Source organism: Melampsora larici-populina, assembly GCF_000204055.1.
Source record: "Melampsora larici-populina 98AG31 unplaced genomic scaffold MELLAscaffold_66, whole genome shotgun sequence".
NCBI classification, from domain to species: Eukaryota; Fungi; Basidiomycota; class Pucciniomycetes; order Pucciniales; family Melampsoraceae; genus Melampsora; species Melampsora laricis-populina.
Genome location: NW_006768830.1, coordinates 18,818 through 35,373, shown reverse-complemented (window position 1 = coordinate 35,373; position 16,556 = coordinate 18,818). Strand labels below are relative to the sequence as shown.

The 16,556-nt window shown below is 40.7% G+C and overlaps 4 protein-coding genes across 4 annotated transcripts; 1 reads left to right on the top strand and 3 right to left on the bottom strand.

The window, feature by feature from the left end:
- Positions 1–346: 346 nt before the first annotated feature.
- Positions 347–1,203, top strand: MELLADRAFT_112435 (uncharacterized protein; the record flags this gene model as incomplete). Its single annotated transcript, XM_007416984.1, has 4 exons — positions 347–660; positions 696–754; positions 817–990; positions 1,166–1,203. The coding sequence occupies 4 exons, from the start codon at positions 347–349 to the stop codon at positions 1,201–1,203; spliced, it is 585 nt and encodes a 194-aa protein (XP_007417046.1).
- Positions 1,204–3,727: 2,524 nt separating this feature from the next.
- MELLADRAFT_112434 (uncharacterized protein) lies at positions 3,728–5,733 on the bottom strand (the record flags this gene model as incomplete). The annotated part of the gene is made up of 7 exons (XM_007416957.1): positions 3,728–4,030; positions 4,329–4,360; positions 4,433–4,635; positions 4,700–4,809; positions 5,085–5,257; positions 5,390–5,504; positions 5,575–5,733. 7 exons carry the CDS (start codon positions 5,731–5,733, stop codon positions 3,728–3,730), a joined length of 1,095 nt encoding a protein of 364 aa, XP_007417019.1.
- A 389-nt stretch (positions 5,734–6,122) lies between these two features.
- Positions 6,123–8,725, bottom strand: MELLADRAFT_112433 (uncharacterized protein; the record flags this gene model as incomplete). The annotated part of the gene is made up of 5 exons (XM_007416956.1): positions 6,123–6,146; positions 6,244–6,501; positions 6,631–6,828; positions 7,523–8,096; positions 8,463–8,725. The coding sequence occupies 5 exons, from the start codon at positions 8,723–8,725 to the stop codon at positions 6,123–6,125; spliced, it is 1,317 nt and encodes a 438-aa protein (XP_007417018.1).
- A 4,021-nt stretch (positions 8,726–12,746) lies between these two features.
- Positions 12,747–13,803, bottom strand: MELLADRAFT_112432 (uncharacterized protein; the record flags this gene model as incomplete). The annotated part of the gene is made up of 2 exons (XM_007416955.1): positions 12,747–12,959; positions 13,687–13,803. 2 exons carry the CDS (start codon positions 13,801–13,803, stop codon positions 12,747–12,749), a joined length of 330 nt encoding a protein of 109 aa, XP_007417017.1.
- Positions 13,804–16,556: the final 2,753 nt, after the last annotated feature.

Sequence of the window (16,556 nt, the reverse complement as noted above, 5' to 3'; positions counted from 1 at the left end):
TGTAATCCACCGTTCAGACCTCGCTTCGGTTGGCTTTGTATGGTTATTTCCCGGGTGTCGTCAGTGTTATCGGGTTGGTTGACCAGATTTATGTTGAAATTGATTTTATACTGTCATTTTGAACTTCATTACCAATTTATCATTTGGATGGTTCATCGGCGATAATTTTATCTTGCGGGTTGGAATCAAATATCTGTCAAGAATTCGAGGCCTTTCAAATTCTATATAAGTCTCTGCTATTGTTGCCCAGAGTCTCTACCTCTGTTCGTAAAACAATCGATCATCCAACTAACAATTCATATCAAAATCTTCACAACCTTCCATATCCCCACCGTTTTCCTGCATAATGGTCGTTTTCAATTTTCCAATCACTCAATCTGAGAAAAATATTCCTGAATCCTATCAAGTGCATAATATCAATGAAGAGAACGCTCGAATCATGTATGAGTATTACAAAAAGACTCACTTAGATGTTGCTAAGTATTGTGAAATCCATGGGTGGATGTGTTACTGTTGTATCATCGATTTCGATTCCCGACGGGCCTATTTCGAGTGCGCGCCAATCCATTTAAACCAGGCTATGCCTTTCTCTCTTGGGCTGACTTCGGATCATCTGTGGCAAAGTCTTGGTGTTTGTTGTGTGCCAGTGTATGGACAAAAGTATGTTACATTAAACACATGTTTCCGGACCTCAGCATTCAACTCATAATCAATTCACACTGTAGTGATCCGGGAACTATCTTACCCGTGGATTGTAGGTTGTTCTCCATTTTGTGTTACGAACTTCGAGGCTGACCATTAACTCACGTTTTCCAGCGACCGATATGAACGTTGAACCACATACTCAATGCCTCCATGGTACCGAGCACAATCCAATATACGGTGTTAAGTGTTTTGCGTTCGAGTACCAAAAACGTGGCCTTCCTCACGTGTATACTATATTGGTATCTGGAGAACCTACCAGTGTTGTTCGCAGCGTGCAAATCAAGAGTAAACTTTGATTCACACTTCTTGCTCAAAATCCGGATTTCTTCGACACGTTTTGTGTGAGTTGGAGTTTATTTCTTTGTGCGCACATCGGGTTCAATGACAAGTTCAAGTTGTTGTTGTCGCAACCAGTCAAATTCTGTTTTTCTGATTTGATTTGTTTTTTGGCTCTTCATAGTTCATAGCAATTCGGCACAGAGTAAAAAAGTAAATTAAAAAGTCGATGCCATCTGGGCGTCCTCCAGGTTACCAATTGGTTTTCAATCTCGATTCTTTTTTTCTAAAAAATTACCATTTGTTGACTTCTAGTTTCTGATTCATGTTCATGGAACAAAAAAAAGCGAATATGAGACTGTTAATGTTTTCTGGAACTGTGTGTTCAGAGCACGCTACAACACTTTAGAGGAAACAAATCATATTTAACAATCGTGCAACCCTTGAATCTGTAAAACATGATATCAAAGTCTTTTTAGCTTGAAATCAATTTCTTGCCGATAACATTTCACTACTTTTTGTTTGTACAATTCCCATTCTTGAGTTGTTTTCCCTTCCCTCATCAAGAGTAGCCCCTCAATCCGATTGAGCAAGGCTTCGTTAATCTGCAGTGAACATCCAAAGCGGGTAATGGGTGAATTTTTCGGAGCAATTGAGATACAGCCTTCATCGTAAGTAGTTGAGGGTGAGGTGTGGTGGATGTCATCCGATGCCCATATGCTTTCGATCACGCCGTCGCAAAGATCAAGTGCTAATTCCACGTGATACTCGTCAAGAATGAAATAAGTTCCAGTAGTGTCTCCTAGATAGTCTGAGGTCTCGACTCGGTGAAGTTTTCCTGTAGCACGTTCAATTCGAGCGAAAATAGCATATGTGTAAGCGGTGACATCACGATCAAAATGTGGGTTATTGTTGAATCCGTCACGTGTGACGACTACACTTGATGCAAATATGTTGGCATTTGGCGACTTTGACCATTCTTCATCCGAAAACAAGGGAATCTCATACTTTATAGCTAAGTTTTGGTTTGATTTGAACGCGTGCATGCAGAGTGACGACATCCATTCAGCTAGCGTTTCATTGATCAGAGCTAGATCAAGCATTCTTTCTTGATCTTCGAAGATTAATTCTTCACTCTTTCCAGTTTTTGCGTTTAGAGCAGTCACCCCTGAGAAAGTAACATACCAAATGTTAACATTGCTTTGCTCTTGGGCTATACTATTGATACATTTAGTCAATGAACTTAACCCATTTTACGACCCTTATCAGATCCAGGTCTGAATCCAGCCATTCTCATTTCCCCCCAATCAATCAAACCCCGAACTGAACCGTTAATTTCTACTTTCCCTTGTGCCAATGTATGTTGATACAACGTTTGAATGACAAAATCCATGTCCTCTCGTTTTTCCTTCTCCATGTCCGCGAAAGTGATAAAGCGATTGACCTGGAGAACTTTCCAAGTGTCCGCGTCAAGTAGAACGGAATTGCCAAAGCTGATCCTTAGACGATGTTTCGTGGGCAGAGATTTGAGGTCATGTTTCTTCAGGAAGTACAAACGCGAGTCCTTTGGTATACCAAAGCGTTGACTGAGTTCGGCGCGCAACGAATCAAACTCCACTTCTCGCAAGTCATTGCGGTTAGGATGGTTGCCGAGTTCGACTTTAGCTTTGAGTTTAGCTCGGAGTTTGCCCCTGATTTTATCTTGTTTTATGTTGTAGTTTTGACTGCTGGTGGAGCGGCTTTGTTCGGATTTTATGTTCGTTCGATTCTCAATTCTGTAGTGGAGATGTCAAAGCAGGGTATTGGATAGTTCCGATTCAATTTCAGATTGAATGCCAATACTTGTCATGTTGTTCAAGAGCGCATGCTGAATGTAAAACTTACGCATTATCAATTACTTGAGTCGCCGAGACTTGCACTGATTTTACAAAACAAAGAAATACGTTATGTCAGCACTAAGGTATGATGATTGAAGAAGAGGAAAGCAGACGTCAAAGAGATTTGTCGCAAATGAAATAAAGAAAACGCAAATATTGAGAGAATCAAACATTGTGACTTTCAAGACTACGGTTCCATCCCACCTTTGGAAAGAGGATCCTGTTATCTCGTATGGTCACAATGCCAAAACCACAGGTACTGAACATATGATGTATCGAAGGATCAAAATCGAAAAATTGACAACAATAAACATGAACGGTACTTACTTGGAAAGTGATTTGATTTAGCAACTTGGTGGTCTCGAGAGAAAAACGGTACCTGGTTTCAAAGAAAGGCAAAATCGGATTATTCAATATGATTTGTATTAGTGTAGTATATGAGAGAAAGAAAGATTTGATGCCTTGGTGCTCAAGACCCCAAATTCCAAGTATCAATTCAACGATAAAAGACAACATTATGTTATTTGATGACAAAACGAACGTTGCATACCAGGTGTTTAATTCTGAATGTGATGCTTTCGATATTGATAGAAGAAGGCCAATCTAGACGTCGAAGATAAGCGAATGATATAAATTCAAGCGGGACACTGTTCGTTTTCGAGGTTAAAGTTTTGGGCGTAGGTCAAGGCAAAAGTTTCAATGGGAGTTTGGAAAATTTATGCCCCCGCGGAACCAAGCCCGACCCGTTTCACAGGTTCAAACTTAAGAACCCGGGCTCACATCCATTCGCTCTCGATCGAGCTCGATATGTATAAAGGTTTGAATACAGGTTTGTAGGGCCTGGATTGGTTCTCCGCTTTCCAAGTTGACTACTTAAAGTAATAGACTTCAATGTTTTGCAAGTATTTGATTTGTTTAACATAACCTCGGTTCGGGCCAGTCCTGAGGCCAAGCAGTTCTTGGGGAATGGTCTCAAACTGTTTGCCAATATAGAAGTTTGGTAAAGTGATTCCAGATATTAGGAAGTCGCGAAAGGCCATGCCTTGGGTGGACGAATATTGTTCATTGACCGCAAGTATTTTGCGAGCAATGTGCAGCTTCCGTTGCAGGTCAAGGGCATAAGGTGGATTTTTGGGCCTTTGTAAAGTGTCAATTGAAAACACTTGCACAACCTATTTTAAATTGTACAGCAGACAAAATTTAAAAGTTATTCTAGTATGATCCACATTCAAGTTCAGTATAAAATGTGCCGATAAAGATGTTACCCAAATCTGTGATACAGCTAGAATCTAAAATATGGGTGTACTAATACGTTACGTGTTTTGATTAAAATGAGAGACAATTGGAAAGTCGAGTACAAAGTTTGGGCATAGATTTAGCACACGTTTTAGAGATTATCTCAAAACTATGATATGGGGGAGTAAAGCTAAGAATTCATATTATAGTGATTGAATTGGGTGTTGGCATTACACTTGGTGCACGTGACCACACATACTCAGGTACTGTGATGCAAAACCACCACATTTACGTGGTCAAGTCAAGGGTTGTGCTGCTCGAAGTTCTGCGTGCCGGACGAGCTCGGGCCCTTTTCTTAGGCGTTGAGGTAGTGGCCCGTTTTTTGGTGGCGGGCATTGTGCTGAGTGGTTCTTCTGATTCACTTTCCGAGCCCGACTCCTCAGCAATAGGACAATCAGCAGGTTGAGCTTGTTTGCTAGTCATAGAGTTTCGCGCAATGACCGGTGATTTAAAGGGGGCCGTGACTGGTCTTGGGGCAAATCTAAAGTGGATTCACATGAGGACGATGGATTTCACAGCTGGTAAGAATCCGAGAAAATGCTTACTTCTTGGGTTTCGGACGACCGGAACCATCGGCACTGGCCTCCTCTTTTACTGTTTTTTCTTCAAATTCGCGTGTGTCGCGGTGGCCACAAGTAGTGGAGACTCGGTTTGCCTGTTATTAGAGTTTCATTAACATGGTAAAATCAAAGAAAGATCTGGCAACGTACAATGACAATGTAACAACGAGTTTCTTTGTTAAAGTCTGTAATGTACCCGTGGAACAGAGCTTCACGCCCTAATTTGAGAATTCGAGGAATTCCCGAAAGGTATTTGTAAGGTCGCACCCGGTACTCAACGTAAAACGTTGGTGCAGGTTTAATCTTTAAAGAACCATGTGGGTTACTTTTGCAAGAAAGGATTTGGAGATTTGGGAAACAGGGTACTAACGGTTGGGTGATAGTCAGTATGTTTCACAGTCACAACCATTGTTTTGGGGTCCTCCGTCTCATTTTTGTCACGTAGAGTCTTGCAACATTCTTCAACCATGTATCCGAGTTTGCTTACAATGCCGAGACCCGTGACACCCACAGTGTTAATAACTTCACCTTTGAACTCCTCGGCTGGTCCAATAAGTGCATGGTCAGATCCTTCGAAGTACAAAGAATCATTCTCAGTTTCGACGGTGTTGGTAGGAAAGAAAAGACCTCGGAGGAAGTAGATCTTTTTGTCGTCGAGTGCGAGAGAAGGTGAACTGTAACCAATTGCCCTAATTTCGTATCGAGTTTCTTTGTCGCGGTCAGCTCCTCCGCAGTTGACAAACACAACGTAGCTGCGGTAACCCGATTTGTGTCCAAGTTCTGAAGGGACCTGTTTTGTAAGAGATACATGTCATTGCGTATACAAAGCTGTCTATACACCAAAGTTGGACTGCACTTACTTTGGCTTCGATTTCAAAATTTCCGGAGAAATATACTCCATGTCCCGTTGGCTTGTTAAAATCATCTTTGGCCATCTGCGGTCTGCGAGGAGATGTCGTTTTAAGGAAAATGAAGAGATTACGGAATAGGTCAGTTGTAGCCACACAGAGACGTTTCATGTGGAAGTGAAAGGAAGCTGATACAAATTGTACAGAATATCGAGTACGATTTGACCGAAAAGACCCTTAGGTGGGAGACAACTTTTATTATTGGCTTGTAAAACGTGGGGACAATATTTCGTAGGTGCCAAGTTCTAGTCTAAAGCTGACCAAATGTACTCGATTTATTCTAGGAAGAGATTCGAGGTATATATAGGGTCGTCAGTCACTATGATTGAAAAGAGAGCGTTGCGAGGTGAAGCATTTGAAAATCTCAGCTCGGTTTTGACTCGTTACTCTAGAATTCGCATCTCGCAATTGTGGCCGTGTAAATATGTGGAAATGACACAGAGAATGCACCTTTGTAGTTCTCAAGACAAATTTAATTTCGTATGTGATTTCTTAACACTCTACAGTGTATGAGTATCAATTTGCTGTCTGGCCCAGGTTGCAAACAAGATTCCTGATCATAAAGCAATATTAGTTTATGGCGAGCAGGAAAACACCAATTGAATATTGACATAAACTTACATTGAAATAATAGTGTTCTCTTGTTTCAACCTCGATACCGAGTTCGCCATGCCCGGTGCGAGGTCGTTCCGGTAGCCGAGGACATGGTATAAGGCACTTATCGGAGGATGATAGTTCCTTGCAGTGGAAGGATGGGTAAATGATCTTCGCAAACAATAATATGTCAATTGCTGTGTGAAAGTGGGAGACACCATGGTATGGGACGCAGCTCGCAGAAGTCGTTCTAAGCGGTGGGTAGAGAGGTTCACAACATAGAGGCTAATAAAGAGAAAATCGCGGAATGTGTCTGCTGAGAAAAATAAGCGGTGAGACACACTCAGTTCATTTAAAAACAGACCCTGTTTTAAGATTTTGTTGAAATGAGTCACTTCACAGTGGATCGCTCACCGTAGTTCTCAGCCATTTTCTAATTTGTGACATGCAATATCGAATCAAATTGAAATTCGCACATGATCTCCCTGGTCCAACCCTTATTCGGGTATTCGGGGTCAAAGCGTGACCCAAGGTATGTATTTTCCTTGTCGGGTAATGCGGAGCGTGATATGCCATTGCGAGCTTTGTGTCAAGGGAGTACCGGGGAGGTCCCTGGGTATGACCACAAATAAGAACCGGGCGAGAGTTGAGGATGAATTGTCCAATTTCAAAATTGTATTTCAATTTCCAATTCCTAATGTTTGTGTAATCCCCGTGACATGCAAGGTGGCAGATCAGTGGGTGTTAAACCCGAGTTGAAATCGAAACAATTGATGAATTTCAGATCAAGAAGTGTGGTGGTAACCGAATTCAGAGTTAGATTTGAAAATGTTCCGCGTTGGGGACAATAAATCAAATGTTTGACATTATGCAATAGAAACCATGTACAAATATTTTTCAAAATTGGGCGGCTGTGCATCAGGACCACATTGTGTGCGGATTAACATGAAAGAAGTACGAATCGAGGCGTAGGTGCGCACATATAAACTGAGTGTAAACAATGCGTCATAATGTGATTTGAATTGTTTCCAAGGTGAAATGTTATGACAGGCTCTCTTAGTGATATAGAGACTGATCATGCATATTCAATAGAGATGGTGCCGATGATGTAGTGCTGTGGGAGCGCATTATGAAATTGAAAAGGGTCTGGAGGAAGAAACAAATCAGGAGACAGGCAAATATTGGTATGTGGCCGGAATAAATCACCGGTCTACGTTAATCCTCAAATCGGTTTGGTAGTTCCTGAAATGGTCCACAATGTTACTTTGGGAAATATTCTATGTTAGAAAAAATGATTGGCACGTACTGCAATTTCAGCCCGATTCATTGGCCCCATAAAATGGCATTGGATTCCAATCCCGTTAAAAGCATTTGCCAGAGACGATTTCTCTGTTTCCTCGCCACAAGAAACTATGAAGACTATGTGTTTTAACTTAGGAGGTTTAGCAAATGTGTGCAGGGCGTTAGAATTCAACCTACTGCGCCAGTATATGTTGCCCGACCGGTATGTAGTGATAAAGATTTTAACGGTATTGAGCATTTGCCAACTTAGCCACCTCAGATTTTGTTCTGTCGAATGACAGTACTCGCTTCGCAGGACTTTGAGTCCAGGAAAGATGTGGTTGCGAATTCCGTGCGGGACGCGGTCCGGGATAGAAATGATGAAAAGTGATTTAAGCGTGGTGGTTACACCCAAAGCAATAGGAGCTGTTGGGTCCGGGTTACTCGGTGGAAACATTTCAAGGCAGCTGATTGGTCTTTCGTTTCTACGACATATGTCAATGGCCGCGCGACGGTTTTTACGGTGGCAGGATATGTAGAAATGAGCTAGGTTTGGAAGTGAACCGGGACGTAATCGCATTGATGGCAAAACCGCAAATCTGATGGACAGAGATTCGAGTGAAATCATGCCTTCCAAAAGGCTCTTCAAAGATTGGAAATCATGCGCTTTGTCCGAAGACTGAGAACCTTGAATTGCAAGAGTTTGAAGGTGTGGCACGTTCTGGATCGCGCTTGAAAGGACCGGTGAAAATCCGACAATGTCGACAAAACGTAACTTCAAGTGATGTAAAGATGTAGCGCACAATCTGATGATTGATGCAGCACTTTCTGGCAGGACCGAGCAGGCGTAAGGGTACGGAGAGCATGTTGAGACCACGCCCCGAACCGACTTAGTAGACGGCATGGTGTACCAAATCCCGTCGAGATAAAGATGTCAAAGCTGGGGGAAGCCTGGTGTTATGAACTTTTCTGTCCACATGTTCATGAGGCTCTTGATCATAGGATCGCGAGTCAAACGTAGATTTTGAAATAGAAGGCGTATGATAGCATCACTCCAGGGTCGTCCAAGTAAACGCCATTGGAGAACGCGGGTGACGTAATCGTGCCAAAGTGATGGAGTGTCAGCACTATCGTTCGTGTCGGAGGGTACTAATGGGATTTGGAGAATCACTTTGCTGAGGATGATTTTGACTATTTCAACTGGAAGGTCCTTTTGACCAGATGCCATCGGAGCTTGAACTGGGTAGGTTGAAATGCTGTGATTGATCAAAAGATATCGTCAGTAAAGGATATAATTGCATCAAACACAATGTAAGCTGGTGAGCGCCAAGCGGGATGCGTCTTACGTATTGGTTATCAGGGGCACAAATCACTGTAAATCTAGCAGTGTAAACTTAGAAGATAAAGATGGATGAAATTTCAAAAGGAAATCAAAACCGTAACACCCGATAAAGACTCTGGACCAATATAAGATTGGAACAGGCAGGTATTTATTGGAAGCGATCGTTGGTGGAATGTTGCAGCGAGTCAGCGCGGTGTGCAGGTTTCTGAGCCCAAAAAGTGGAATAATTGAAAAAGGTTCGGAATGGAGGTTGTAATCAGACGTTCAGTAACCGAACTTACAAGAACCGTAGAGCTGTTGAAAAACACTGACGTGTTGGGGTGGAATGTGAATTTGATACCAACACTACTGTAGACTTAGCATAGGATAGTTATCCAAACGTTAGATCAAGGCCAGGCCGCAAGAGCTGAAAGCATCGGTGGGTCAAGATAAAACTGAGGAGACAAACAAACGTGTGGAAAAGTGAATCGTCGGTTTGGTATTAAGGTAGCAAGTGGAGTTCATGAGGTTTTGTTAACGTACGAAGTTGAGGCGTGATATTAAAGATGCCTTGGAAAGATTTGAGAATTCCCGCACCGGAGTGACAACAAATTTGGTCACAAAAGCTGTCCGCGCTGATGTTGTGTCGCAACGACATGCTGGGAAGTCCAAATCGGGTAGTTGATGTTTGTATCTGCTCAGGTTTAGTAGCCGTTGTCTTGTGGATTGAGGCGTCGGTCGATAAATCTACGGAGGGGTAGAGGAAGTAACGATTTCAGTTTTGAATGTCAAACGCATGGAGAGAGAGTTTGAAAGAGCTACATGGTCATAAAGACTGTCCACGGTGGTGTTGTAGCGCAACTATACTCGGTAGTTTGAATCGGGTAGTTAATGGTTCTGTCAGTTCAAGTTTAGCATATGGTTATCTTGTGGTTCAGGAATTGGTTGATAGTCCTACAGAGGGTTAGAAGAAGTAACACATTGAATGTCGAATGTCAATAGTATGGAGAGGGAGTTTGGAAGCTTAATGTGCAGAAGTCAGAGGGTGGGTTTTTGGGTATCAGGGGCTTACGGGGATAAGGGGATACGTAAACCCTTAAGGGGTTTAATCTGGTTTCGCCGAGAAACACGGTCGTGCCTTTAGTTTTATGATTTTCTACTTGCAAGTTCTACTATCATTTGGTGGAAACCTTTCAATGCATCCATGAGTGTGATGATCTTTGCTTTTCCTAAATTAAGCAAGACATGTTCAGTTCTGGGTAAAGGATATCTATCAGGCTCTGTGTACGTGTTTAGAGCTCGAAAGTCTCCGCATAAGCGTGATTTGCCGTTATGCCAGGCTATGATGATTGGTGTGGTCACATCAACTTCTTCAGAACTCCCTACTTTCCTTATTACACCTAGTCTAAGAAGTTCGTCTATGTGTTTTTCAATTTCTACCCGATTTCTAGGACTAGACGGATAGGCAGCTTTCCTCAATATAGGAGGGTAAGGTTTTTCAATTGTAAGTTTGATGCTTACTTGATGCTTTTCAATGGTACCTAATTCTTTTACACCCAATCCATACTCATCTTTGTATTGGAGAATAAGGTTAACAAATTTATCCTTTTCATCTTTTGAAAGTTTGGGACTAAATTTTGCTTCATTGATTTTAGGCATCAAATCATCTTTCTTCTCACACAACATTTTCTCTACTTCAGGTTGTTCATTATCAAGTTCATTGATTTTCTCTTTCTTGACTTGTAAACCTGAAAGAATTGGTCTTTGAAGTGGTAAACCAAACTTCTTTTTCTTTACATCATTACCAAATGTAAAAAATTTGTCTTTGCTATGAAAGATATCAATTCCGTACATGGACAAGTGTTCATCTCCCAGTATGAAATACTTAGTGTGGGAATTTTCCATAACCACAAATTCAGCTTCTATTCGAATGCCTCCTTGTTTATGAGAAAATAAAACTTCTAGTTTTATAATTCCTAGTGGAAAAAAACTCCCACTACAACCAGAAAATTTCATGTTGTTATTGCAAGGCATTAACTTCAATATCCAGTCCGGGACCAGGTTGTTTAAGTAGTGGTTCCCCACCACAGAACAAGATGCTCCACTGTCAAGTAACAATTCTGCATCTTGACCATTCACAATGACTCGAGTCAAACTGTGAAATCCAATTGTATGTGCTTTGCCTGAAGCTGGTTTACACCTGCTCAGTTTGGCGTCTGAGATTTGTTTATTACTTTCTTCCATAGTTGTAATAATTAGCATCTCTGCTTCAGCTTGGACTCGTGATATGTCAACTTCACCATCAAAAGTACTTTCAATTGCTGCCACATTCAGGTCAGCTGAGTGCCGTGACTCTGAATCAGCTATACTACCAGCGTATTCTACAAATTCCATTGGAGCGCCTGCTTCTTCGTCATCGTAAGCTTGGTCTTCTTCATCTGCTTCAACTGCATTGATAGCTTTGCCCTTTCCTTTACACGTTCTCCAAACATGTTAAGGATCTGTGCTACCGCAGTTGTTGCAGGATCTACTGACTCTCACCTCAGAAGCAGAAGGTTGAGCTTTTGTGCTACTCACTTGTTGTTCTCTTTCATGAGTTTTTGGCTGCAAGTTCGACTTCTATGTCTGTGTCCGTCTAACAGGTGTCAAACGTTTTGCAAGATCTTCAAAAGCTAAAATGAAATCTGTCCAGTTGCTATCTGGACCAATCCTATTTTGAACTGGGATTCTGATTGTGCTGGGCAGCTGCCAAAGTACTTTTTCAGCTACTTCAGAGGAGTTTGCATGCGGTCTGAATAATCTAAACCTCTGTTGCTGTCTCATAGCCCATTTGACACAATCAGAATGGATTTCTGGCTTGAATTTATCTCTCATGAACAATCTTTCCATTGAAGATCTCCATTGAGAATTACCAAACCTGGTTTGAATAGTGTCTTTCCATTCTTCCCAGGTCTTATTATGCGCGCCATCTTCTTTCACGACGTCCATAACCCATTGACGGGCCACCCCAGTAAATACAATCAATAACTTTGATGTGATCAAGATATCTGGCATTTGTAGGCGCACTGGGACTGCGTCAACCCAATCAATGAACTCTTGGTGATTGTACTCACCTCCACCGCTGAACGTGGGATAATCCTTGACATCAGGTTATTCTTTCCTGAGTTCTTTTTTGATTGATGCTTGACAGAACAGTTCCGTGGTTGTTTCGAAATCTACCATTGAACTGTCCGGTTGCAACATAGTGCTTTGACCTACATTTTGGGGAAAGAAGGGATTGTTTCCAAGGTTAGGGGTAGTTTCCGCTCTGAACCTTCGTCAATTATCCTGCCTGTCAAGGTGAGGAGGTACACTTCTGACATTTCGAGTTGAACTGCCTTGCATCGGAGTTTGGCTAATATCTTCAAAGTTTCTCACCATTGACCCAACTCTGTTCCTAGGTAAAGTACTGCTTTGTACTGGTTCCTGAACATGTTCTATGTCTCGCTGGTTGTCATTTGTCAGCTTCAGCAACATATTTTCAATTCTTCTAATTTACTACTAGTAGAATTTTCAAACTGTGTGTGATTTTCTTTAATTTCTTCTACACTCTTAATGAGAAAATCTTGAAAATTACTACGTTGAATTTTTTCATTTTCAACTGCAAGGGTTTGGTCCTGGAGGAATTTATTGATTTCATTACTTGAACTACTATTCTGATAAAGTTTGTTTTCCAGTTTTTGAATCAATTTTTCGTGAAGATTTTCAATAAGTGTGGTCAGAACTAGATCTTTCTGGACCACACTTGGTTTCTCACTCTCACGGTTCTCACAAAACTCATTCAAAGAATTTTTAAAATCAACAAGATTTTCATTTATGTCATTCAAAGATACTACAGAAGTAGAATCTTTTTCTAAAAATTGATTCAAAGATTCTGAAGGGAAATGATTTAAAAAAGAAACAATTTTTTATCTAAACTAGAAACATCTTTATTATCTTGTTTGACAATCCTATAAAGTTCTTTGTATTGAGCATGAATAACTTCTACAAGAAGTGTTTCCTTCTTTAAGACGTCTGAAAATCTTGAATTGGAATCTGAATGAAAATCTCTAAGATTTCTATCTAAAACTTCTAAGTTACCATTGAAAACATTTAAAAATTCCTGAAACAAACAATTAAAGTCTTGAGAAACATTCATCTGTTGTTCAAAATGACCAAGATAGTTAGTTACTTCAGTCATCATTGGCAGAATAAACTCACTTGAGTGATTTCAGAGAACTTACATAAAATCATCCTGTCTTGAGTACTAAGCAAGGTTAGTTCCTTCTCCCCCGACCTCCTCGTTTTCTGAACTTTTTCAATGAATGAGAATGAGAAGTCGGCACCAATGCCCTGCCTGCTTCCACTGGAGCGCCGTAGTAAGCTTGAAAGTCCAGCTGGCTTGAGTTCGCTTGGCTGTTGTTGTAAGGCTGAGCTGAACGGTTTTGGTGTGAGTTCTGATGGGAAGTCAACGGCTGGTGAGTGGCCATCTTCAGCTGCTGAACTTCCTGTTTGGCCGCTCTCGGAGCGAAGATGTGGATTGACATCTCGCAGGGGTTCCACTTGATGGTCCCGTTGACCATCCAACCCTTAATCTGCTGAAAGAAGTCCTCCTCGCTCACCTCGTGATCCTTCTCCAAAGCCTTCCTGGCTTTCCAACCTTCCAAGACCGATTGCTTGAGGAGCATCTTCCTCTTGTTCTCGTCGCTTACCATGGTCCTTCCTCTCTCCCACTTGAGATACTGAGTCCGAAGATCCTGCCAGAGGTAGTTGTACTCGGCCAGCTCCTGTATCCAGGGAAGGGTCAGTACTTTTCTTTTTAGAAATGTCAGTCTTGATGAGCAACTTACCTCTGCCTTCACCTGTGCCATGCTTTTTGCTGGCTGTTGATCCAGCCCTGGAGACCCCTCTTGATCCTCTAGCATCGGACCCGGGCCTGCTGGTGCTGGTAGTTTGGAGGTTGCCATAACGGTTTGGCTTGGTTTGACTACGAGGGTGGGGTGGTGGATTCCAATCAGCCATTTGAATACCCGAAGATATTGAATAAGAAAGAAAAGAGAGAGAGAAAAAAAATCTTTTTAATTCTTCTTCTCAAAAAAAATGATCAAGGGAATCAGATACTCACTCTGACTTTGATCTGTAGTTGATATTATCAAGGAAGAGATATCAATATCAAACAATGTTAGCCTCTTGTATAGTCTTAAATGATCAAAGAGATTTTGATTCAAATAGACAAAAAGTGTTAGCTCACTTTCAAACCTTTCAGTAGTAAATGTGAACTGATCTGTAGTTCTCTCCTTCAGAGGACTTCACTCTAAAACAAAGTCAAAAACGCTTTTGGTTGGGCTGTTAGGTCTTTCAAAATCAAACTGATCTGCGGTTTGAAAACGTTGAGGTTGAGGTGTATCGTCAGGTGACGCTGATCAGGAGGATGGTGTGTTAGGGACTGAGCTGCTGGTGAGCTTGAAGTTGGTCGCAATTGAAAGTTTGTGTTGAGCTTGGTTGAGATAGTCTTCAAGATTTGACTCACTGAGACATGGCAGATTGTCGTAGAGATCCTCTATATTCACTACTATCAAAGAAAAAAAACCGAGAAGTAGACAGAATCAAAACAGAGACAGAAATGAATATAAGTGTTCAATTTCTGATCTTCAATGGTGAATTGATAATATGGAGGAATCTTATGATCTCACTTACTTTGAGGATCACAGGATAGATTCGATTGAACGGTGCTCCTCTTGAAAATGGATTTAGCGAAATCTATTTCAATTCGCAAGGATAAAAGCAAAAGGTATTACAACCAAGACAAATCAATCAAAAATCTCTATTAGTTTTGTTATTGATGATTCTTCATCAAAAGGAATAGATAGATAAAAAAAACTAACTGAAATGTTTTTCAGCAATAGAACCGTTAAGCAGATTCTCCGATCGATAATGCAAGTAATAGCTTCTGTACAATCTGAATTGAATGGGAAGGTTTCAAAAATAAGATCGCGGTGACGTGGTCTAATCAATTATCAATGAACAAAAGAAAATAAAAATTTAGATAATAAATAACAACTATTGGTTATTTATCTGAAACAATTACACTGGTGCTAGGAAGACTAAATTGATGCTCAAGATAAGAAATTAAAAACAACTCGCTGTTGATCTGGTATGATCAATTGGTAAGTAGTGATTGTCTTGTTTGATGAAGCTTTCTTCTGTAGCAGATCCGACTACAATTAGAACGTATCAACCTATTCAAAAGAAAAAGGTAATTCAACCCAATAAATCAATTAGTTTTCTGAAGAATTTAGTTATAGACTTGTGAATCTAAGTATCAACTCGTACTGATTGGTCTTTTTCATTCTTTGCAGGTTACTTTGCTTTGGTTATAGTCCCGGCGGCTTTGATTTGGCTTTAGTCAATATGATTGAATTGTCAACTGCGGGACAAATGGCCCTGTGTTTGTAGCGTGAAGCACACAACACGTGGGCCACTCAACTCCGACAATGACTCCGAGGCAAGGGTGAAAGGGTGTCCAGTGGTTGCTGAGATCAAAACTTTGAATTTTGGAATTTCGAAGTTCAAAGGGTATTACAGCACCGCTGTGGCTGTCGGACCATGCACGGGGCTTCTGTACGGCTACTAGGTGCAGTGACTGTACACAGTCACCTAATGTAATATATGTGTAGTTGTAACCAAAGCCACGTGTTTGGCTTGTTACACACCACAATTAAAAGAATTACAGAGACAATTCACTGTTAAATTATATGTGATAAGTTTGTATATGGATCAACTATTGATCCTCTTTCACAAAAGATAGAAAAAAATAAAAAAAATGTGAAATTGAGGGGGGCAAAGAATTTCTTTCTTTCCTCCAGGGTATTATCCTAAAATCAAAAATGCTGAGCTTTCCTCAGTTTTTGATTTTAAAGGTTGATAAACAAAATCAAATAATGAAATGATATATATATATATATATTGGCTTATTTTTAACCTTTCAAATGAGATTGAGCTATAACATGCCCAAAAAATTAATCAAAAGGTTCTGAAAACCCGGATGAGGCCCCCAAATGTGAGCCTACTAGCGTCTGTTGGGCTAGTAGATTCAATAAAAAAGAGGATAGAGGTTTAAACAAACCTCTACTAGACTTGTGGGGATTAGTATCCACGAGTTTGAGCGGGTAAAGACATGGGCGTAGGAGCTTTACTTGGAATAAACAAGTAAAGACTCCAGTTAGTTGACCTTTAAACAAAGGATTTAGCCCAGGGATTTTGGGTTAATTATTGTCCTTGCAATAATTAAAAATAAGAGCAATTGACGCGCAGTTCTCAATCCTAATTTGATCCTCTTCTTATTCAAAGAAAGGTCAAAGAAGGTGGTGTTAAAGTCTTTCATAACACCGGGAACTTTACACTCTGATTAATAGAGATTTCCCCGTAGATTAAGAGTTTCTTATATCAGATGAATCCCATATCTGATATAAGCAGCACTCAAGGACTACTTCCTTCTACGTATTTCCACCATATGGATATTACAAAAACTACTGATTAAGGAATTTAATCAGACTGAAACAAGGGTTGATGCGCACACAATCAAGTCAACAAGACACAAGGTTGAGGTTTCAAGGTTTGTAGAATCAAGCTTTTAAAGTTTGTAGATGTTAAACAAAGTTTAAAAGTTCTAGGAAGATGAAGTGAGCAATTTGTAATGGTTGTTGAATAATAATGTGAT